General features: G+C 35.7%; 1 protein-coding gene across 2 annotated transcripts in view; it reads right to left on the minus strand.

Annotated features, from left to right (window-relative positions):
• Window positions 1-24,370, minus strand: part of PRKN (parkin RBR E3 ubiquitin protein ligase) — a 732,905-nt gene that overhangs the window by 458,811 nt on the left and 249,724 nt on the right. For both annotated transcript variants that reach the window (XM_069852200.1, XM_069852199.1), the window contains exon 4: window positions 9,691-9,809. In XM_069852200.1, the coding sequence (XP_069708301.1) occupies window positions 9,691-9,809 (119 nt within the window). The remainder of the gene's footprint in view (window positions 1-9,690; window positions 9,810-24,370) is intronic.

Consider the following 24,370-nt stretch of genomic DNA (forward strand, 5'->3'; position numbering starts at 1 on the left):
TTCAGTAGTTTTTGGTGTAGAAAAAAGCAATCTGTCTCTCAGTACTGTTTGTTCTTTGAGTGTCTTAGGAGACACAGCCTGAAATTTTATTTCAATGAAAATCTTTCCATGGAGAAATTTCTTTTTTTAAAATCTAATGCTATCAGATATTTTATCAAGTCAAATATATTCAATGACCTCTTGCCTGAATAACTTAATGAATTCATGCTTCGTGTCTATATCCAAAATTTGTGCTGTTCTCACTATGCCATTTTAACATCATTCAAACAATACAGCAATCCTAAGATGGCAGCAGTTTTACATGCAATTAAGAAATCTCTTATACCAAGAGAAATTGTTCTAATTTGCTAATGCTTGAATTTATAGAGTTGTGAGGCAGCATTACACATTCTAGGAATTATATTGCTTTACCTAAAAAAGTTCAAAATCTCCTCCTTCCCAGCATTATTAGAGTGTTAGAATATCTCCTTGCAAGTCACTTCAAAAGTATCTCTTGTACTTATTACAAAGCCCACAAAATTTTATTTCTGTTTTTAACACAACCAGTGAAATGATTAAGTCTTACATAATAATAAACCCGTTTCCAGCTCTTCCCTAAGAACAGGTTCTCCAAGTAAAGTTTAGTAAAGTTAGTGTTCAATTATAAATTTATATTTGTATAACTAAAACCAGAAAAACAATCCAACCCACTCCTAATGTAAAGTTTTTAATACAGAAACATTTGCTATCTATCAAGAAAAACAAAAAAGCCCAACCCAAAACAAACATAAAACTTCCATATTCAATATCTACCACTGAAAACAAATGCCCTTTTTTCCACGTAAGGAGCAAGCTTTAAATATGTGGCAATTACTACGGGGAACCAAAGATGTCTTTTCCAGCTGCTTACAGCAGAAAAACTTAAATGAATACCAACAATTTATCTGTGGATTACTAAATGGTCAACAGCACATGTCCCCACTGGCCTATTTATGTAGTAGGAAAATTTCCCCAGGAAGAGGAGGAAAACCTTCACTAGAATACTTAATACTTCTACCAAGAAAGCTAAATCAATATAACTACCATGGTTGTGATCGCATCATGTCAAAGACATTCTATAGTAATGAAGCTTTGAGGAAAGGTTTAACAAGTTTGACCTTAATACCCTTAAATCACAAGCCTATCTAAACAAGCCTATATCAATACTTAAATACTCAAAACTTAAAATTACCTGACTTTTAGTTACAGAAGTCTGAGTTTTTACTTGTATCATGTTTAAGTACCCCTGAGTCTTTTTTTATTAACTAATTCAGTCCAAAACCAGAAAAAACCTGCTACCTCAGAAATGAGGCAAAAATATACAGACTGGGGTGGGAGGGCATTTCTTCCACAACGAGGTAGAATAGAGATTTGTTTACAGTTCCTTTAGAGGGTTACTTTAATCTGGTTTTAATTAATCACTTAAATTATAAATAATTAATATCAAACTATTATAAATAATGATTTAGAAATTACATCAGCTTCTTAATGGAGATGAAGGTACACATTTAAAAAAATAGCTCGGGATTTGCTACTTCCACTACTACAATATATTAAGTAAATATAGTTATATTTTTCCTCCTGAGCCAGATGATGCATTGGATATTCTAGCACCTTACAAACCAGGAAAACCCTTCAGAATTCTTTAACTCATCACTATGACTTTTTTTAATTCAGCATTATGAAAAATGCTGAAATAATATAGTGCGTGCATGATCCCTCTGTACCCACAGCTACCTAAGGAATAATACTGGGAAGACAGAATTTTTTCTGCACTTTAATAAAGAAAGTAAATTAGGAGAGTTATTCACTGAGACATCTGAATCTCAATGGCAGCTGCCATATTAGAAAAACCTCACTGTCACAGTCCGAGATTTGTTTGTACTGTAAGACATTACAGTAAGACATCCACAGGATGATACGGTCTTACTGAGTAGAAAAAGGGATCTAAAGGATAGATATGGATATGGATGATATAGATATAGATATAGATATAGATATAGATATAGATTAGATATAGATATAGATATAGATATAGATATAGATATAGATATAGATATAGATATAGATGGGAAGGAGAGACCAAGAAGGATTTACCTACACATACAGCTTAAGATGTCAACAGAGCAGATGCAACTCTAATGTTTAAAATGCTGATGAACATTCATGGCATCTCATTTCAACATAAAAGGCTAATGATATCTAGAGAGGGCCTTTCTTTTTGAGGGGAAGAGTTACTTTGTGGAGAGAAGGCCATATAGTTACGTGTTGTCAAGACAACGACAGCAGAGCTAACAGCAAACAATACGCCAAAAGATGTAACCTAAAGTTACGCTATAACTCTTCATGTCCATGGTCAACTTAACCTCTTCTTGCATTAATATTGTCTGTGCGTATGCCAGCAGATGGAAAGAGCAGCCCAAACTAAAGCTGAATAAAGTTTACTTTATCACTACTGTTGTGCTTCCTTTTTTTCCTCCAGAAGGTATACACCTAAGCAAAAAGATATTAAAAACATGAACAGAAATAGCACAAGAACACAAAAGAAAGAAACAGATAAAGTCCACAATCTATCTGATCTACATGTATATATGATCCCATGCCACTCAATGGTAAGTGCTACAAATTTCTAAGGATTTCAGGAGAGGCAGGACTTATTAAATAGGAGATCTATTTATCAAGGAATTCTTGATTACAGTTCAGAGAATATGCAGTGTTACACAAAAACAATTAAAATGCAACTAATATTTTGGACAAAACAAGAGTTACTCTGAGCATGGTCTATTTCACTAGTCCCAGTCTTTCAGCGATACACTGAAACGTACATTAGGGATAGTCACACAACAGTGTATAAGTATCTAAAGGGAGGATGTAATCAAGACAGAGAAATTCTTTTCAGAGGTGTCCATTGACAGGATCAGTCAGAGGTAACAAGTACAAACTGAAAGACAGGAGATGCTGCCTGAACATAAGGATGAATTTTTACTGTGAAGGTGACTGAGTGCTGGCATAGGTTCTGCAGAGAGGATATATTCTTGGACAAACTGGTGCAAATGGCCCTGCTTAAGAAGGTGGGCTGGAGCAGATGACCTCCAGAGGTCCCATCCAACCTTAGCCAGTCTGGGCTTCTGTGATATCACAGCAACTGCAAGGATAGGATACAATAGAATCATAGAATAACCAGGTTGGAAGAGACCCACCGGATCATCAAGCCCAACCATTCCTATCAAACACTAAACTGCTGCAAACTCTGCAAACTTGCTAAGGGTGCACTCGATGCCTTCATCCAGGTCATTGATAAAGACATTGAACAGGGCTGGACCCAGCACTGAGCCCTGGGGAACCCCACTTGTCACTGGCCTCCAGCTGGATTTCACACCATTTACCACCACTCTCTGGGCCCGGCCAGCCAACCAGTTTTCCACCCAGGAGAGTGTGCGCCTGTCCAGGCCAGAGGCTGACAGTTTCCGAAGCAGAATGCTGTGAGAAACTGTGTCAAAGGCTTTACTGAAGTCCAGGAAGATACATCCACAGCCTTTCCCTCATCCAGCAGCCGAGTCACTTTGTCATAGAAGGCGATCAGGTTAGTCTGGCAAGACCTGCCTTTTGTGAACCCACGTTGACTGGGCCTGATCACCCGGTTCTCTTGCATGTGCTTCATGATAGCACTCAAGTATCACCTGCTCCATGACTTTCCCTGGCACTGAGGTCAAACTGACAATGAACACATCTATATTCCTAGGCACACATCTATCTTCTCTGGCAAAAGGATTCATTAGGCATTTGATACAGAGGTTCATGTAAAAATCTGTGAAAGTAAATTTGGTGACTGTTTTCCTTTTACTTCATGACTGCTGTCACCCAGGCCAGAGAAACACATTTTAGGCTCCAGATTAAAGGGCAGCTTTATTTCATAGCATGACTTCAAGTGGTACATAACTGAAGTCATTTTCCTTCTTACCAAGACCAATTTTCCGAGCTTTTAAGACACTTTAAGTGTAATCTCACTGAAAACACAAACTGCGATAAATATTATAAATCATGTATAGATATCTCAAAGCTTCTGACAGAATTAGGAATTAAAATATACTTTCTTATCCCATTAAAAAGAAAGAAAAAACTGTTATTTTTTCAACACAGAGGCAAAGCTGTTTCCTTTTCAAAGTTTATTTTGTATCAAAGAACTGCTGTCTGTGTCTTTTGGAATGAATTGAATAATTTTCTTCATAAATCAAGTACGTGTTTGTTCTCATTTACTGTATATACATAAATTAAACAATTTATGTCTACTGTAGTGGAATTTGTGTTAGAAGATATTGGAAGAAGAAATTAAAGAGGTAGCCAAAGTCCTGAGTAAAATTATATCAAGTCTTCCGAATTCTTACAACTGCTCTGTTCAGATGGAGTTTAGCACTTTAGAGGACAGCCTTGATGGGAGTGTGACTATGTAAAGCAGCAAGGCTGTCCTTTAAGGTGTTCAGAGTAAAGTGAGACAACATCAAAGAAAGAAGCAGAGAAGACAAAAATGATAATACAATAATTTTGCAGTCACCCAATAGTCCTATAAGTGCCATAGTATCTTAAACAGGCTCCAGGAACTTTTTTTGGAGCAGTGTCCTTAGGGTGCATCTGGATTTGACAGAATCTAACATATCATCAAAGAAAACATTCTTTTTAAGGTAGAAATGTAGGCATTATTTCTTTTTCTTTTGATATTCATATTACTAGAAGCAATGGAGACACTGGCTGAGAAATGGCAGAATCAGACCTGCAGATCCCACATGATTGTTCTTAGGAAAGTTTCAACAGTAATTGTGGATTCTGGGTCAGCTCAGTACTAAATTTATCTAATGTTGATGCCTCAAACAAATTCACTACAAGCAATAGGAGAACAATAAGGAAGAGTGGATGACAGATTCCTTATGAGGATGGCACCTATGGAACTAAAGAAAAAATACTAAAAATATTGGCTTCCTTGATCAGGCCAATTAGTGAAAGATTCTCCTTTGCTACAATGTAAAGAATATCCCTTTCCAAGACAGATTTTGCTATTGTAAAGTGCTCAAACTGTCTAATGGATACGAGAGATAGAGGTTTTGTATCTAATTTAGCATGGAATTGGGCATGAACTACAAACACCACTAATACAAAATAGTCGTGCACTAAGAGTCTAAGCAGGCCTGTTACCCTCAGACTGGCTTGTCAGAGAAAATGAGTACATTTCCTTGCATGGCAGGTAGGAAAAGGCTCAGGATATGTCGGATTTCTCTCTGGCACCCTGGCATAGGTGGTCTTGGGCTACAGAACATCATAACATACCTGTATCTCAAGATGTTCCTTCGCTTTCAAAAAGCACTAGAAAAAACATTAGGCTTATAATTAAGTATATTGACTTAATATAACTAATGCAGAAGGATTTCCTGAATCTGTGGGAATCCTGGAAAAAAGAGTTCCAAGAGCTCTTTTTCTCTGCGTGAATCTTCCTAAAACAGCATTAACATAAATGCCCAGCGGCAGTAATTTAGATGTCATAACTGAGACATTTTTCATTATTTTTGTAAAAAGAAGCACATATATTGAATACATGTAGTTTCTTGTAAGTGCTAGTTTGACCAAGGAACTCATGCTACAATAGTAACTTTCCTGTGCACAGAATTGAAGTATTTTAATACATAGTGTTTTTCATGTGTTAGCTATCATAGCAAATGTACTTTTATCCTTACTGCAGACATGTAATTTTGGAAATACAAAAACCTATGTCATCCAGTCTCAAGAATGCAATCACATTTTTAATCTCTCCCCAGCCTGTGAACGAGATCACGCTTTATCACACAACACTCCACTGGGTGTTTATTGTGCAGTTTAGCTCCAAAGGACAAATTGATTTTTTGTAACCTGCTTGCTGCCAGCAGTGGTAACCAGCAGTAGGAAGGAGCTGACTCAGCAGCAGTAAGGGCTACATCACTGCAGAGGTGATGCTTGTCCCTTTCCCTTTCAGTAATCAGTGTTCCTTTCTTTCTCTGTCACCGAGACAAGGTACAAGTAATTAATTCCAGGAAAAATACGTGATCTGAAATGGGCAGTGGTGACAGGTAGCACAATGTGGAGTGGAGTTTCACGGTGATATATTTAAAAAAACAGAGAACATAAGTAAACAGTCTTCTTACTTTATATTACTCAAAATCTCTGCTAAGTTTATATTCATTAAACAGAAAACACCCTACATAAGTAACTCAATTCAAATGGAGTTAAGTAAAAGCTCAAAGAGTATGACTGTATTAAATTTCTTTCTTTCCAAGGAAACATGAAAGTATAAAATTCAAAATACTATACTATCATCTATCAAGACCACTTAAACCATCTCTGACCTGTCATTTATCAGGCACTGAAAGGCACTCAAAAGGCTGTAGAGCTTTTCCCTTGCAGAACCGTGATGCACCACACAGCCTATACGAACTGACAAGATACCTAAAGGACAAGTTTTTCATGGTGCCAGGGAAACAAAATTCAGCAAATGCCCATTTCTTTGTTAGTTTTAAGATGAAAAGTGATAAATGAAAGCAATACCCCTAATATGGTAAATGATGAAAGAGCAGTTCTGTGGCAGAGACAGTTTAACGAAACCTGTGAACCCAGGAGGCTCCAGGAGTGTAGAGGGTAGGGACAACATCAGGACTGTACACACCAGCTGTTCAATAAAATCCAGATGTTCTTTCAGTGCCAGAAACCAAGTTTCAGCTGTAGGGAGTTAAATCAGATCTGAATATAACTCCTCATGCCTGAAAAGATCTGAAATAATGATGTGAGCTATAAGGAACACTGGAAAACTATAGAAGCAGCTGTGTAAAATACTTTTGGTGCTCATAACAGAGGAAAATTCAACCAGTACTACCAAGAACTTAATGTGAAGAAATACTAAACAGTAATGAGTCTCGATCCCCCTCAGCATAAATGGCCTCACCATATCACCAGTGGCTGACTATAGAGACCTAAAGCCTATTCATCACACTTCAATCCAGATTCTTGGTTGGATTTGGTATTATGACAATTAGATATAGAGTCAAATGTTACTGTCTTCTCTACCAGGAACACATTACAGAGTCAGTTACATTGAAAATCTTGTGCTTTATGTGTATAGCTTGGTGTACATCAGTTCCTAGAATCAGGCAGATATGTCCTTGCAGATATGCATGTTCCTTTTCATTACAGAGTTAACATTGTGAATGTTAACACTGCTATAGCTCAAAAAAAGGGAACTGTTAATATGACTCCTACAATCGTGTTCTTTGGTGTTGTTTGTTTTGTTTATTTTTTTGTTGTGTGGATTGTTTTTTTCCTGGAAAGAGGAATACCATAATTATCCAAATTGTGGCTACTGGAACAAACAGCAGAATTGTAGATATATGAAATAAATATTTTTAAAAGCTTAAAAGCAACAAAAGATATAAAACAGTGTGAAAGTAATAACTAAAATTTTTGAGGTATTTGAATAAAGATGCTGGTAGGCTTCTCAGTGGTCTTCAGTAGTCTCCCACACTCCAGTCTTTCCAGATATGTTTTCGTGCTTGATTAATTAGAAGAACTAGGGAGAAGTGATACTTTTGCAGTGATTGATGCTTTCTTGTAATTAAATCAATCTGGTGTATACCTCCCAGAAAGCATTAGGTCATGAAATGTTCATAAAATGCCACTGTAAGTGTCATCTGGAAAATTACAAACTTAATATTTACATGGTAAAAATAAAAACAGTGGGCTCTTTAATTTCATAGACATATAGTATCATAAATTTAGTCTGAACATCGCATATTAAAATAATGCTATGCAAATAGGCATGACAGTTATATAAGGTTTTAGGATAAGACTGTTTAAATGAATAAGTAATATTTTAAAATGTCAGTCAACACACCGTGAAAAAAGAAAGCTCAATTTAATTAGGTTGGTCATTTGTGGCTTAGGTAGGGAAAGGATTAGCATGTAGAGTTAAGTTAAGGCTGCCCAAAGCTTTGTGCAGGTTTTACACAGGTATTCACTTTAATCTCAATAAAAGAATTAGTGTAACAAATGCTGGCTTACATAGTGCTTTGCTGCTTATGACACAAGAGCTTCTCAAGACATTTACCACATAAAAGTACAGCATGGTTTAGGGAGAACTGGGAAAAAAGATCTTAAAAAGAAATGGGTTTGCTGACAAGTCTGTAGTATGCTGGTACAGACAAGCTTTTTTATAGTTTGCTTATGACAACTTTATTTTGACTAATTTCTCTATTAGAGGAAAATAATTGTAATAGCATTACAGAAGACGTTTATCAGCAATCACTGGCACAGTCCAGAAAAAAGGACCCGTATGCTGCCAATGCAATACATAAGGATTAAACTGACCTACTCATAGCACCAACACTTTTCAGTGACACTGACTGCTTGGATTCTAGCTGCATACAATGTCATCTGTTATTTTATCCATCCTGGATGTTATGCCATTGGAAATGTACATTAATGGCATCTTCTCTTTCATCTTGATTTATACATGACTAAAGGCTACAATAATCACTAATCTTTAAATGCAAATTTTGGGAGAAAACAAATCCCCTTAGATGTGTCAATTCAGAACACTACAAAATGCAGCACTTCAAGTCTCTGAAATAAATCAGAGATATGAGGTAATTCAGGAACATTCCACAGAGATTGAGGGGATTTGTTCTTGTAGCTTTTTGAATTAGATGTGTATAAGCATTTCTATGGTTTATTTGAGAATTCAGAAGCTGGCTTTTTAAAGGTCTCACTGTGCTGTTATATTTAAAGACACTGAAGTACTGGGCTACATCAAGAACATGAAGCTGAAATTAACCACATAAAACCACAGTGAAAAACAAATTTAAACACTTAAGTATGTGTCAAATACCACAAAATGCCCCCCAAAATCTATAGCGTGGTAAGGCTCAGTTTGCTGTGAAACCTAAGCCTCCCATATGACAAACCTGGTTGAAAAACACTGTGATTTATGAGAGAGGAAAGACACTCATTCGCCAGTAACAAGCCCAGTGAAATTCAGCAGCACTTAAAAAGAAAAACAAACAAACCTCCAAAACCTCACACTTCTTCACAGTCAACTCAAACACCACCTTCATTTTAGGATGCAAACCAAGCCTGACAGTTCTCCTACTAAACTTCTGTCCAAAATTTTCCTTGATTTTACCTGTGTCAGCTAGGCTGGGGAGATTAATATTTTCAACTACACAGCCACTTAATCCCACCTTCTTTCATTCCATAATGGTCGCAATCAATGGCACTGAATTCAGGTATTTCAATGGCCTTAAAAACTGCTCCGAGCTTTGTATAAGCATTCATAATTCTAACCCTTTAGCACACATGTATTTCTATATGTAGTGCATACCACCAGGTTAATCATTGGCCCTCAAAATATAAAGCTAAGAATGTTTTTACAGGATGGAAGCTCCATTCTACACTTTGTTCCTCGTGTGTGCTGCAAATAATGGAAATCAGTGAGCGAGATCTTCACAAACCTTTTAATAACTCTTCTCAGTTAGAAACAGCAAGAACATAATTGAGTAGAAATACATATATACATAGCCACATGTATGCAAATAGATAAAACTAGGTATGTAATTTCCATATAACCCAAAAACCTGGAAACAAATAAATAAACAAGCTTACCCTTTCCAGCGTCAGTGTTCCTTCTTTACACACACTGCAGCAGACCCTCAGCTTCCCAGGTTTCACACCTTGGCAGAAACTTTTGCAAAAAACATAAAAACTGTTGTAACCAGCTGCACCTGTCAGGAAGAAAAAGAAAACAAACAAAAACATGCGATGTATACTCAAAATCGGTAACTAGCTGTCATGAAAGGTTTCTATTTGACTTTGTAAGTGCTAAGTAAAAAAAAAAAAAAAGATGACTAATTTTAAGGCCTGAAGACAGTATTGTGATCATCTGACATTGCCTGGTTTAGTTCTTCACACCTTTCAGTACCTTCTGCTTCTTGATCAACAGTTACAGGTGAGCTACACCTTAACTCGTAGAAAATGCTTCCTGTCTTGAGTTTGAGCTTATCACTAATAAGCACCAACTGTAATCTTTGGCAAGTGATGTATGACATTAATTGCCCCAGCTCTCCCTGATTTGCGTTTTACTTCTAGTCCAAATTCTACTGTGTTCAAATTGCATGAAAATTTCCTTGGATGAAGTTTAAAAGATTAGTTTGACTGATATCACAGCAAGAAAACAAGTATTTAATTTAGCAAATTTAGTTTTCTTCATGGAAGACTGGGAACCACTTCTTTATTCTTGCTGGCAGCGATAAAACCTAGCAAAGATTGTAAACTGCTGCCAAGATACTAGGCCAAGTAAATTTCCATGGAAAATTAAATGAAACACATTCTGTTCTGTGAAACTACAGAAAAGATGATATGGAGAGAAACGTGTAAGCGGAGCAATGCTAATGATTTTGATTTCACATATAATCCTGATCACTGTTGTGAGTAAAGCCCTTTTTAGGTTGGCTGATTCTGTTCCTTAGCAAATGATGGAAGATTAATGGTTAAATCTAGACTAGACATCTACAAGCTCAGAGACTCAAACTTATCATCAGAAGTTGAACTGAGGCCAGAATGAAGTTTTTAAAAGAATTTTCCCAATATTAAGATGAATGGTTGTGGAGGTTTACCCATTAACAGTGGTGAACTTCAGGATCAACAGCAGTCCTTTAGAGATCAAAAGATTTTTCTGTCTTTTCCCCTTCCTCCTACTTCTCCCTACACTTTTCAGCAATGTACTCTTTATGTATGTTTGAATCTTAACATGTCACCATAGTAAATATGATCTGGAATAGTATTTTTTAAACATGACTGCCTTGCTTTATTTTTACATTGCTTTCATATGGTATGGGTCAGACCCTGTGTTGCACCAATGAAAATTCCTACCAATTTCATATCACACTTACTCACAGGTGCCCTAATATAAATACATGACTAGTTTCCAAAGCTCAATTTCAGAGAACTATGTCATCCAAGAAACCTTTTTTCCTCAAAAAACTATGTAGATGTCTTCAAGAAGATGTACACTGCTAAAAGAAGACATTTTATGACACTCTTCCAAGTCTTCAGCAACCTAAGCTACATAAGAGTTCATCAGCGATGTTGAAAATACTAATTTTAGTCAACTGATCTATCAAACATGTTCATTATGTTTCCTGGGGAATACTAATGACCATAGCATAACAAATACTAAAGCATAATGTAATTTAAACAGAATTCTTTTTTTTTTGTGGAAAATTAACATACATTCACAAATTCACACACATACAAACTTTTAATATGAATAACTGAAACTCAAAAGGTTAAATGTAGACTTCTCAAATCAGTCTACAAGCCAGTTCTGAGATTAACATAGTTAACTAAAGAGAAAAAGGCTTATGCTGAACCATTTCATATATGGTACCATGTTGAGAGGTGAATCCAAACAAAATTGAAAAAAAATTGGACATTTGGACCTATATTCACTCATATTTTGCTTGAGGCTCCTAATACTAAAGCCGAAAGCACATCTGGATTAGACTTAATTTGAGCTAGAATACACAAGGAAAATATAAATTATGACAGTGCAAATGAGGAGGCAGTACTCTTGCAAATTATTGAATTTTACTTTCATCAATTCCTCTATGCAGGATCAGAACATCAATCAATAAACCAAAAAGGCAGTACCTTTAGCACAACTCAAACAGAATACTTCATGGCTTAAGTAAGCAAGAATGCTATTGCTAATAGATGCCCACAATAAACAAGAGTATTTCAGCCACTTCTTCTTGATTAAGTCCCAACTGCAGGAAGTGAGACCAGAGCCCATTACCTATTTTGGTATTGCCAATCCTATCCTATGGCTTCGATATCTTATAGGGGCAGAAAGGAGACTGCTGCTTCTATTCACATGTAGAAACACTTATCCTGAGTCGATCTGTGACGACACTCCTCACTGTCCTAATTCAGTCCTACTCTCCAGAAGGATTCCTGCTATGACTCTAATGAAACCCTTCTAGTCAAACCATCTTACTGAGTACATGAACCCTTACAGAATAAAATGCTCATGCCTTTCCTGATCTGGTCCTCCACTCCCTATGTTTTGTGTCCCTGTCTCACATTTTATACCAAGTTTATTTTAAGCAGTAAACTACCTGAGGCAGGAATCATGCTTTCTGCCTGCTCTGTGTTCTAAGCTCATTCCATCTGGACCCAAAGATAAAATTATATTATTGATAATGCTCTGCAAAATATCCACAGAATAGTATGGCATAAATCAGCATGATTGAATAGTGCAGTAAAAAATAGCAGTCATAGAGGAGGACTAAAATGAGACACATTGCTGATTTACTATGGAGGATAAATCTTATGCATTAGCTTGATATTTACTCTGTGCAAAAATAGGCTACGATAGCTCAGTATTCATTTTTCTTAGCACTTTCAATTTTTCTCCCCTTTTCATGAATATAAAAAGTACCCCCAAACGCATCCCCTATGCACAAATTTGAAACACAAGAAAAAAAAATAATAATATAATGAGCTGGAGATGTTAAGTAGCACAGATCTATTCAGAGATCCAAAATAACTTTTGAAATGTCTGCTATAGCAAGACTGTAGGAGAGGCACAACATGACAAGAGGAACACTCTGATTTTAGGAGGAGAGTGTAAATGGAGATTTTCAGCAATCTAATCCATTTTATGCAGATATGCTGATCTCAGTCTCACAAACTGCAGTTACATTATCAGGTATATGTCCTCAGCAGCACCTACAGGAGTAGCAAAGACTGAATGAAAACCACAGATGCTAAAAACCAGCATAGCAGACAACACTGATGGACAGCATTAAACTCCTTAATGCCTTGTTAATGTCACTATGTATTTTAGCAAGGCCCTCGCCTGACACTGCACCCCCTTGAATCCCTTCTCAGAGGGTAACTGAAAGAAACAGGAATATAGAAATCTGCTTCATGCACCAGTTCTGACTTAGCAATAATAAGAAGAATTGTAATTATGGCACTGAGGCAGTAACCACTAAAGTTCCTACAGCACCAACCTTACAATCTTGTCTTTCCTCATTCAGTCATAGTCTGCAAGTTTTCATAAAGCTTTCCATTAATAATTTCTGATGCTGCAACTCAGCAAGAATGTACAGACACAGCAAGTTGCAAGATAAAAAAATGGAGGTCCCTTTATAAGTGCTGTTACTGATACTAAACATAAGCATTAACACCATAAATAAATAAATAAAATTATAATATCTAGTCTTCTTTACAGTTGCATACATTTGTGGGAGGAGGAAGACAGGAAAAACAAATGTGCTAGATCTGCACTTATTCTTTTCTGAGAAGAAAAAGTCACAGCAACTTCAGTTTTCAGGTGTATGAAATAATGCCCATCCCCTGGTTTCCTTGACCCTATTCTGGAGAATAAATGACCTAACAAGGAGAAGAATGGATTTGCTGTGTTGTACTCACAGAATCACACTTTGAGAGCTCAGGCCAGTGAATGAATTTCTTTCAATTTTGCTTATATTGATATTGTCTTGAATGTCTCTGAACATATTCCAAATACTTATTTGTGGGGCATGGGTCACATAATAGTCTGTTTTGACCATCAATGATTTATCTGTTGCTCTGGACACTCTTTTCCAGCCTTCCCACAGTGGCTGATACACCAGCACGTCTTTTGAGAAGCCATTTACTTTGACTCTCTATTATTACATTACTCTTACCCTTAAAGGTGGTGCCACAAGGATCTATTATTTTGTTGACAAGTAAACTAAAAATGATGCCACCAGAAAGTTGACCTGAGTTTCTCTTAGGTCCAAAAGCTTTTTCCAACACATAATCATCAGCTAACTTCAGCTGTGTTCAAGGGTGCCTAAGGTCTAGGGTCCACCATCATAATATTGGCTCAGCCTTCTAAGAAAATGACCAAGTTGGGAGAAAGACCTGTGAAAAAGTTTGCATAAGACAAAAAGAAAATGGCAGAGAGAAAGGGTTGTGGAGATGGAGTCACTAGGCCAAGGATTCAAGGGAAAAAGTATCAACACGGGTAGTTACAAAATCCCAAGGGAAAAAATGAGGAAGTCGTTTGATCTGATTCTGTAAGTTAAGGGTTTAGCATTTAATGATCCAACATGCACAGATGATTGGTTTAATGTATTTTCATTGGTCTTCATTAAAATCTTTCTCCATGTTCTTGCTATTACTTCAGATTCTGCTTTTCTCTGTAGTGTGTATTATAGTAGATATTTGTTGATGTAGCTCTTCAAAGTAGCCATAAAAAATAAATGAGCATCATTTGAATAAGTCACACTGTGTGTTGTGTAAGATCAGACCAACTGTTTCCTTCAGTTCGGTTTGAGAGAAGTATACAATAAGTTACCCAAATCTGAATGTCAAAAACCTGAGAGACAATTTTCCTAGTTAAAAAGAACGAGCAGGTCTGATAGACAAAATCTATTGTTCCTCTTTCAAAAGCAATTTACTGATCATTTCACACCTCCAATATCTCCAATCACTTTTATACAATGTATATATAGCAGGGACCAGGCTTGTATACATGGCTTATCTATTTGAATATATATGTAATTGTACATATGTGAATTTTACATGTATATATATAATGTAAATGCATCAGGCATGTGCTTTGTTGGTGTATAACTTTGAAAAGTTAAAAAGATATCACAATATAATCCCTGTTTTGCAGTTCTCACTTTCAAATATCATCAGATACTACCATATATTACAGGCTAGTTTTAGTAAAATGCATAGTGGTTTTCTCATGCAAGTTCATTTAATTATGCTGGTTTTACTGGCCAAAAAAAATTATGAAGATATGAATGCAAAAGGCTTCTCATTCATGATACATGTCTTCTCATCCCAACGCAACATGCTCTCTCTTTTCTACTTCTTCAAAGCTAATTTCATCACAAATATCCCATCACAAAAAGTATTGAAACTGTTCTCTCCTTTTAATGTTTTACATAAAAAGAGAAAGTAGTTTTCTCTGATGTGTATCCCAGTATTTTGTACTGCCTCCCAATTTCCATTTTCAAGCTCCTTACGACCCAAATTACCTCTTTGTTTCTGTGTTGTTAATGATGAACATGCTGTGGGAATTTATACATGTTAGTGATAGAAAAATTATTCTGATATACATCACTAGTTAATCAGAAAACATTAGTCACAATGACTATAGACTTGATCCTGAAATATTAAATCAGTCAAAACATCCATTCTGATCCATACGATTGTTTAACTGAATAAAATCTGAAAAGGGATATTAGGAGCCAGCCTGCTGTTTTCACTTGGACTATATTTTCATATAGATGATAATGATTACTGAGTCTCTCCTTTAACTCAGCTGTTTAAAAGAGGACATAGCTACAGGAAGTTTTTCAATACATTGAAAATTACACAAAGGTAGCGTTGCTTCAGATTCCATTATATTTACATTTAGACTAGTTGTGATTTGCAAAATGTAGACTGACTGTCAGAGACATCTTGGACCGTTTTAGCAATTTTGCACCCACATAATGAAAAATACATAGTCAGAAGTGAACAAAAAAGTATTCTCCCAACTGTCTTCACTTTAAGGGCTTTGCTTGATTCAACACAGAAACCCATCTGCAGTATAAACCCAGTAGTCTCAAAGCAGAGAAAATTTCCACATAAAGCTAAGTTTAAAAAAAATGTCTGGAGGTTGCTCTTCTACCCTTAAAAAAACCCAAACAACTGATACGTTCTGCCTTTAATCTTTTCCTTTTTAACTGCCCATCTTTATTTGCAAATAATTCACAGAGCACATAGCTTTCCTCTCTAGACACAAATACACGGATCCACACATTCTTAAAACACTTCTACCTATTGATGAAGGTATAAAATTCATTATGATTCCTATCTAATGGCATTTATTTAACAGCTAGATTCATCTAAACTGGTCATGCTATTTTCTAGTAAAAATAAAAAAAAAAGGACACCTCTGCGGTTTGATTCAATTAATCCTAAAGTAGATATAAAAAGATATAAATATGTCAGATAATTTGTGCCTAAAGGGGTCTGTTTAATGTGGGGATTTAGGATTACTAGGTCTGGTAGAGGCACTTACATTCCAAACCTATAAAATTAAGTGAGATGAATCCTGCTTGGTGATGCTGTGCACAAAATCTCACAACAACCAGCTGCAGTATTCTGAAGTATGGATAACAATATTAAACAGATTAAACCTTAAAAAAAATCCTTTTCTTGAGACTCAAATACAATTTGTAGAATGTCTATGTATCTCAGGCAATTAAAGTATACGGAAGACACAGCTATTTAGAAAAAAGAAATGGAGTTGTCACTGTAACTAAGACTATAAATGAAAGCAAAAAATGATATTAAGAGCAGGAATTTAGCTGAAGAGGGTGTAATGCCTTTGAAAGACATAGACTATCAGAAGTGCTTAACAAAAACAACAGGGGGGAATATTATCTTTTTAAGTACCTCCCTCTCAGTGAAAAAAATTTCTGCAAAAAGAAACAGGAGGTTTCAAATAATTAAACAACAAATGCAAAAAGAATAGTATTTGATCTATATGGAATTTGGAATGGGATAGAAAACAAGGTTTATTAGGCTTTCTCTTTCAATCTTTATTATGAAAGAATCTTCTGCTTCCCTTTTCTGAACCCCACCATCATTTACCTTCACTTTCTTTCAAATTTCACTTAAATTCTTCCTTCAATATATTGTTACCCAGCTAACTTCTGTAATTGTCTTTTCCCCTTGTCATTCCCTTTCCTGACATAAACTTCAGCTTTCTCTTATGTCTCATAATATACTCTTCTCTCCTTCACTAAGGAAGGTTAAAGCACAGGAAAAAAAGGTCAGAAAAAAAATATCAGTTTTCTTAGTGCAGTTCCAAAAGGAAATTGTGCTATGACTTGAGTATTCACCATCAGAAAACGAAAAATGAGCAATGAAATTACAAAGTTTGCTTGTGATATGATTTTATTTGGGGTAGTAAAAATGAGGGCCAAATGGAAACAGCATTGAAGAATGCAGGATGCTGAGTGACTGATAATAAAATGAAATTAATTGTGGATAAATGTAAGAAAATATACAAGGGAAGAATAATTTTACACAAGCAGTGGTCTTGACTAGTCACAATATTACCACACAGAAACAAGATCTTGGGGTTATAATAGACAGTTCTATGAAAATGTCAGCTCAGTGCTCAGTAACAATAAAAAAATTAAATTGTATGCTAGGAATTATTGAGAGGAACGGGGGGGGGGGGGGGGGCAAACCACAAAACAGTGCTGTACACATGTAAAAATCCATGATGTGCTCCATTCTCAACAACACATGCAATTCTACCCTTGAATTTGTACTTATAGAACCAGGGGTCCAACCTATTTTGGCCTCAAGGCTGCAATGGGAAAGACATGGGACAGTCCTGCTTCTGTGAACTCAGACCATGCTCTTGGCTGGAGGCATTCTGTGCTTCTGCATATGAAATAATTATATTAACTAACTTAAAAAAATCAAAATAGTCACACGTGTGAAGAGATACTGCCAGGAAAAGCAGATGGCAGAAAGTGTCATAGATAGATACAGATCTAGGAAACATTTTGGGACAGTAGAAGTATCAGGAGTACAATAAATGTAAGAAGTTGCTAGTCAAACAAGTTCCTTCCTAGTTCAGACAGCAGCACTGTGATTTGCTGATTTTTAACAAGACAACAGAATAACAGGCATATTATCAAAGAGATGTTTTGCATAAGCAGAGAGGCTGAGTGTTGGAGATGAGAGTCAGAGACTTGATCAAAGAGGTATAAGAGAGGGAATAAACGGTGAAGAAATCACTTATGTTTTAACTCTGAAAAAAAGGCACACAATAAAGGAAGAATGATGTAGGAAAGGAATATTCTCCCTGACAGGATATAGGAAGCTAAACTGTTGTATTAGATCAGAGATGAGTATGAAAAGATAAGAGCTGGACCCGAAGAATGTAGCACAGGGAACAGACAGAAGTATTGGCAATTTTCAAAAAGGATGCCACAATGTATTGATTAAAAAGTGTAAGAAAGTGTTTATCATTCATCAGGGCTGTAGTACACCAAATGACAGAAGTGTGAAGGTTTGATCAGTGAGATCATGACAAATAATATGGTACAAATTCACCTGCCTTTGATGATCTAAAAATTAAATCAAAGAGCCTGAGCAATTTGGGCAAGAAATGCTTTCATGTTAATCATCCATTTTATCGATAGGTGTGTGTGTATATATATATATATATATATATATGAAGAATGACAGTACACATTATTTGCAGCAAAATGGTGAAAAGCTAACAAGTATGTTTCTTCATGTAGGAACTATATGGATAGATATGCTGCCAAGGAGCTCCAAGTTTGAATGCAATCATCTCATTTTCACAAAATAGAAATCAAATTTTTACCACAAGGGGAAAAAGGTAAAGTGAGATTACACACAGCATCAAGCCACAGAACACTTAAGCATAATTAAAGAACTTTATTCGGGAGTGGTCCTACTGAAAGTTCATATTAGCAATAAGATGTTTCAACATAGACATTTATAATAAAGATAATGGGAAGTTCTATGGTTAAGCCCAGATGCACACATGCATTTGCACTCGTACAAATTGAACTGTTTAAACTTTAACACAAAGATATTAAAATATTAAATAAACTTATATCAAGTGATATTTTTCTACTACTGGAAAAGGAAAATCATTATATAAATTATATATTATAAATTCCATTATTCAAAACTTAAACACAAATCTATAAAAAGGAACTGCAATGCAACTTGAATTAGAAATAATTGGTTCCATCAATGTTGTATCTATTCCTTAAAATTGTCTTACAGTTACATTCACATGCACACACACATTTTTAAATGTCAGCTTCAAATACTATACAGATTTTCTGAGATTTTTTTTTAATAAAAATGATACTATAACTTATAAATTAGTAAAAATATCATAACAGAGGGTTGCAGGAGCTAATATAGACCTCAGAAAACAAACTAATAAGCACTTTGTAAAAGAAACCCACAGTTACTGACAGGCCACAGTCCAGCACAGAAAGACAAATATTTGGAAACCACATTATGGAAAGTGCTATAAGCTTTTAATAAAATGTGACTGATGGTATAAACCAGTCAGTTAACTGCTGACCAAATAAAGGAGCACAAATATCTTTGAAAAAGTATTTGAGAAATACATGTATAAATATTAATGACAGATACAGCTTACTATAAGATCATCCTAAGTAACACTCTAGAAACCATGAATTGAACTGCAAGTTCTAAAATTTGGGTACAAAGCCCAGCAGGAATTGAACTTATAACCAAACAGCTAATCCATTTGCCTACTACAATGTCCATTTATTTCAGTCCTAATACTGAGGTATAAACTGAATAACTGCTTTGTCAAGCTTTCATATTTTGTTGACCAAAAGACAATCCCTAGCCTGAATGACAGAATATACAAGAAATAACATTATTTCATTATAAACAAAAATAAAATGAGAGAGTTAAATGCAATTTGTCTCTTTGCATATCATCCCTATCTGAAAGCCATACTAATATTCTCTGTATCCTTCCAGCTTCAGTGTCTATGCTGCACATTCTGTATGGTCTCAGGTACTGGTTTCAAAGATCTCCACAAGGGGTAGAGGGACATACACAGAAGTGACACTATCAATTACATAGACTTATTATAAGTCTGTGCCCAGAATTGATCATCTTCAGAAGTTCTGGAGATAACTGACAAATCCACACTACCAGAATGTTATCATAATATTTCTGTTTGTTACTGGTGTTCTGCTTTAGGCAAGACAGCTATCCAACTCAAAGCTATTCTTTTTTACTTATAGTTTATGTAAGCACTGTGTACTTAAAGAAAGAAAAATGTGACAAGTAACTGCTTATCTGACTCGTGACTACAGATAACCCTGCACATTCTTTCCTTTTCTTTAACAAGCACTACATCATTATTCTAGCAGAAAAGTAAATGACTAGTGAAAACAAGACTGTCCATTGATTTACTAAATAACTTGCCAGTGCTTTTATTCTAACAGATGTTTCATCATGTTACAAAATGTTACACAATAACAGCGTATCACAGAAGATACCTTTTCAATTGATCTGCGGTATTTCTTTTCATTCTCAATACCCTGTGTGTCTGGCTATTCACTCTGAAGCTCCCACAAAACTAGAATTTTAAAGATGATTAACTTCTCTTAGAAATAATCAGAGGCAGGAAAACGGCTCAGGAATTTTATGTATAACTCAGTTGATACAACATTTTCCACTATGGAGAGAAAATATCAGTAGCAATACTTTAAAACTGAACTATTTAGTTTCTGAAATTCACTATTTAATTATACGCGTAACATTATTTTATTAAAAGTAGCATTTTGAGGAAAATCCTTAGTTGATTATTCTTCTAGATTTGACCAGAAAAATGGAAATAATTGTGTAAAAATGGCATTTTACTATGCTGTATTGCTACAACATAACAATAAGGTCATTGCATGGCTTTCACATAATTATTTAAGGTAACCCTTACTAGACTGCAAAGATCTAACTTCCTCCTAGAAAAACATCTTTCATGAAAAGAAGGAAAGACAGACAGATAGTGAGATAGAGTGCATTTGTCACTGAGCCCTAAGACCTTGAACCTCAAAGCTGCTCGAGTCCTGCATTACCTAACAGAATTCCATGCCCACAGGTTAGCTGAGAGGCAGGAAGCTTCACTGCATGTTTACATATAGAGCCTGCTGAGCATCTACATCTGTTATTTGATAAGAAGCATGGAAATAGTATTCTCAGTTTTTCAAACAGTGATACAGACTAGTCCTACCCTAGCAGCATTTACAGTTGCCTCATCACATCTAAAAATTCCCTGCAGTGAGGTGATGGTATCTAACCAATATTGAACTCCCTGGCTTTACCATGACACGTTTCTACTTACGAAAGTTTTGAGCTTAACATCATAACCACTCCACCCTGAACTTTGGGGAGGCCATTTAAGAGGTCTTCTGTCAGAAAACCTGCTGGCTTGATCATCTTCACAAAATCCAGAAAAACACACTACTATCCAGAAGGAATACAATGGCTTCTCTCTCAGAAGGTGTGAAGCTGATGATTAAATACTTAAAATAACTCAAGATAAAGTTTGCAACTAGATATCTGTAAGTATAACTCCTTGATTACCACTTTTCTGTTTAACGCAAACCTATGATCAGATAAGAATATGTAGGCCCTGTGGTACTTCTCAGTATGAAATATTACCTGATTTATCAATTATTATATAATTTTGATACTGCAGGTACAGTATCTTTAAATGTAATATTAGTATTAAATGTTCATTGCATTTTAGAGACTAAATTGCATGCTAATTCTCTTCTCAAGAAGATTAATTTAAACCAAGTTCTACTGTCATTCTCCAGCCTGTCAGTTTAGGAATCCACCCTCTGCCCCATGTTAGCATTCCTACCATGTGAATTGTTGAGACTCCACTCCTCACTGCACTATGTGCAGAACAAAGTTTTAGCAACTTGCTCTTGATTCACGTGACACTGAACCAGTGGCTGCCAAAACTTTCAGTTGTTCCTGTAGTGCCGTAGCAGTCAATTAAGCCAAGTCATTTTAGAGAATGGCTTGGTTGAAGTTAAACAGAAATGCTTAAAAGCTATTTTTTACATTCTATTTGAGATGCACATAATACCTTTTAATCGCTACAAAAGACTGCTCCCTTTCTGCCACCTCACATGAACTTAAAACAGCAGGGTTTTTTTACCTTCCATACAATCCTTTTGACAGTTTCATGAAGGTATATACTGGGGGGGTCTCCTTTCTAATGTTGAATCCCCGTGTCATACTACAGTAATAAGACATCCCTAAAGAGACAAGACTTCATCTAGATGCCTATCCACTTCCTTCATCACTAACCATTTGATTTCTTGCTGATTCTCATGTGTTATTTAATGAAGAATCACAAAACTCTAGGAAAAAAATAAGATTTTATCGCCACATCTCCAGCACTCAACATAGATTCCTAATCCACTATATATCTGTGCAGGAGATAATCAACACTATCGTTCTGCCATATTTACAGTATATGTATAAGCCATTCAGTCAGAGGAAGAAATTTCAGTACCTGAACTCTGGGGGACTTAAAGGAGAACAGGAATAGTAAAATCAGATATGGAAGAGAGAGAGGAGAAATAGCAAAAAGCTATTGTTGCAGATGGTAATATTTAATGAAGATATTTCATCCATTATCATTAACCTGCATCAATCTTGAATTTAGATATTGCCTTTCAACAGCTGAAAACAGTGAAGATTTTATTATTTCTTTCGTTATTACTAGCATAAGCACAACATTCTTTTCAAGAGAACTGAAATCTGCTTCTGGAAAGTCCCCAATAATGTTAATCAGGGTCTTCATCTGGCCATATAAACAGTTCAAATTTTATTTAAAACACTATTGATATTTGATTTAGCTATTTCAAAAATAATTTGTGGAAACTGAGAAGAGTTGCAGTAGAGAAAAACTCAGTTGTCAAGTGATATAGAAACCAAGTGATTGATGCCAGCTAGAGTTTTCTTCCGGTAATAGATACTGAGTATTTATTGTGTGACAAAGCTAAGGAGAAAATTGTGGTGAAAAAAGATGGGATCAGGGATCCAGGTGCTCTAGTTGCTCAAGTGAACTGTTGATCTTTGTTATAACTTCTGTTAAGCCATCTTCAGAGTAAATATGCAATAAAATAAAGTCAGGCAGCACTAGCAATCAGGATACCAGGGTTTACCACAAAATCCTTACTAAGTAGTGCAGTGTTGCATGAAGCTGAACCTCGATGTACACTGTACATGGTGAAAAGGCTCAGTCTGAAGCATGATATCCTGCTGATCCTCCTCCATTGCACCTTAATTCTACATCCCCACATCCATCTGTTTCTTTCTTTTTCTCCATCCCTGTGTTTTGATAGGTAAACGTCAAAAGCCACAGAACCAACTGTTGCACCAGCAAGACATCATGGACGCTTGGAAAAAGAGTACTGGTGCTCAGCAAACATTGTGTCTCTTGTAGTACTCTGGGATACTTTGCTCCAGGAAGCAGCTGTTACCTTTGATGTTTAAATCTTTGTTTTACTAAGTGTTATATATATATATATTATACACACACCCGCATACATGCTTATCACCCACACCACTTCACTCCCCGATGTGCTTGCATTTTAAGTGAAAGTTTAGTAACAGATATTCTACTCCAGAAATGAGAAATCATTACAGGTAGATAGACTATCAAAACTAAATCTGAATAATTAATCTTCAAATATCAGTTATGGCAGCAGCTGGATATAGCTGCTAAATCAGAATCTGACATGTTCTCAAGGTCAAAGATCTAAGACTGAATACCCATTCAGATGCCAACAGTACAGATAAGCTTATAAAATGAGAGTTTCAGGTATATCAGTGAATACAAAGATTTGTGGGTTTTTTAACTATTGAAAAATTGAAAAACACTAGTTTTGAATCTTAAGGTTAACCATTAAAATTGGGATTTCCAGACCCCAGATACACCACTAGGAAAACTGTGATTCTGATAGAGTAGCTGCACAAAAAAAGTGGTGCCACAGCACTTTATTCCAGCTCAGAAATATTCCAGACAGCTTCACTTGCAGGTCATCATATCATTCTGCCTGATAAGTGAAAGGCAGAACAAGGAAGACACTCCCTTTTTTTTTTTTTTCCTGCCAGTTTGATAATTTGATCACAAATGCTGTAATCCTAAGTTCATATTTCTGGCAGGTACCAATAGATTCCATAGAATATCAACATTCCATAAGCTTATAGCAAGTATTTAATAACAAGGTCAATAGTTGTTTGAATAGCATGGATCTTTATTCTGTTCCAACTAGGAAAAGTCTTACTTGTTGTACCTAATATAGGCAGTGTTGTCTCATGAAGAATGTGTGAGGATGAGCATGTTTTAAGCAAAAGGTTTAGTGTACCTCAGAACAGAGAAAAAAAAATCCCTCCACTGAAGATTTTTGGAAATCCACGTAAAGCTGATACAGAATATCAGTTCCTACGGTTAGATAATCCCTAAAAGAAATGAATAAATAAATAGAAAGAAAATAAAAACATAGATACAAAAGATGAATAAAATAAAAAATCTTTGTTGACAGTCTCTGAAGAGAAGCCTGAATGGACATGAATGCCACTACCTTGGCATCTCTAACAACAATCACCCAGGCAGCAATGGAAATCTGAAACCTTCAGAGAAACAAAGCAG

This window comes from Phaenicophaeus curvirostris, chromosome 2 (assembly GCF_032191515.1).
Source record: "Phaenicophaeus curvirostris isolate KB17595 chromosome 2, BPBGC_Pcur_1.0, whole genome shotgun sequence".
NCBI classification, from domain to species: Eukaryota; Metazoa; Chordata; class Aves; order Cuculiformes; family Cuculidae; genus Phaenicophaeus; species Phaenicophaeus curvirostris.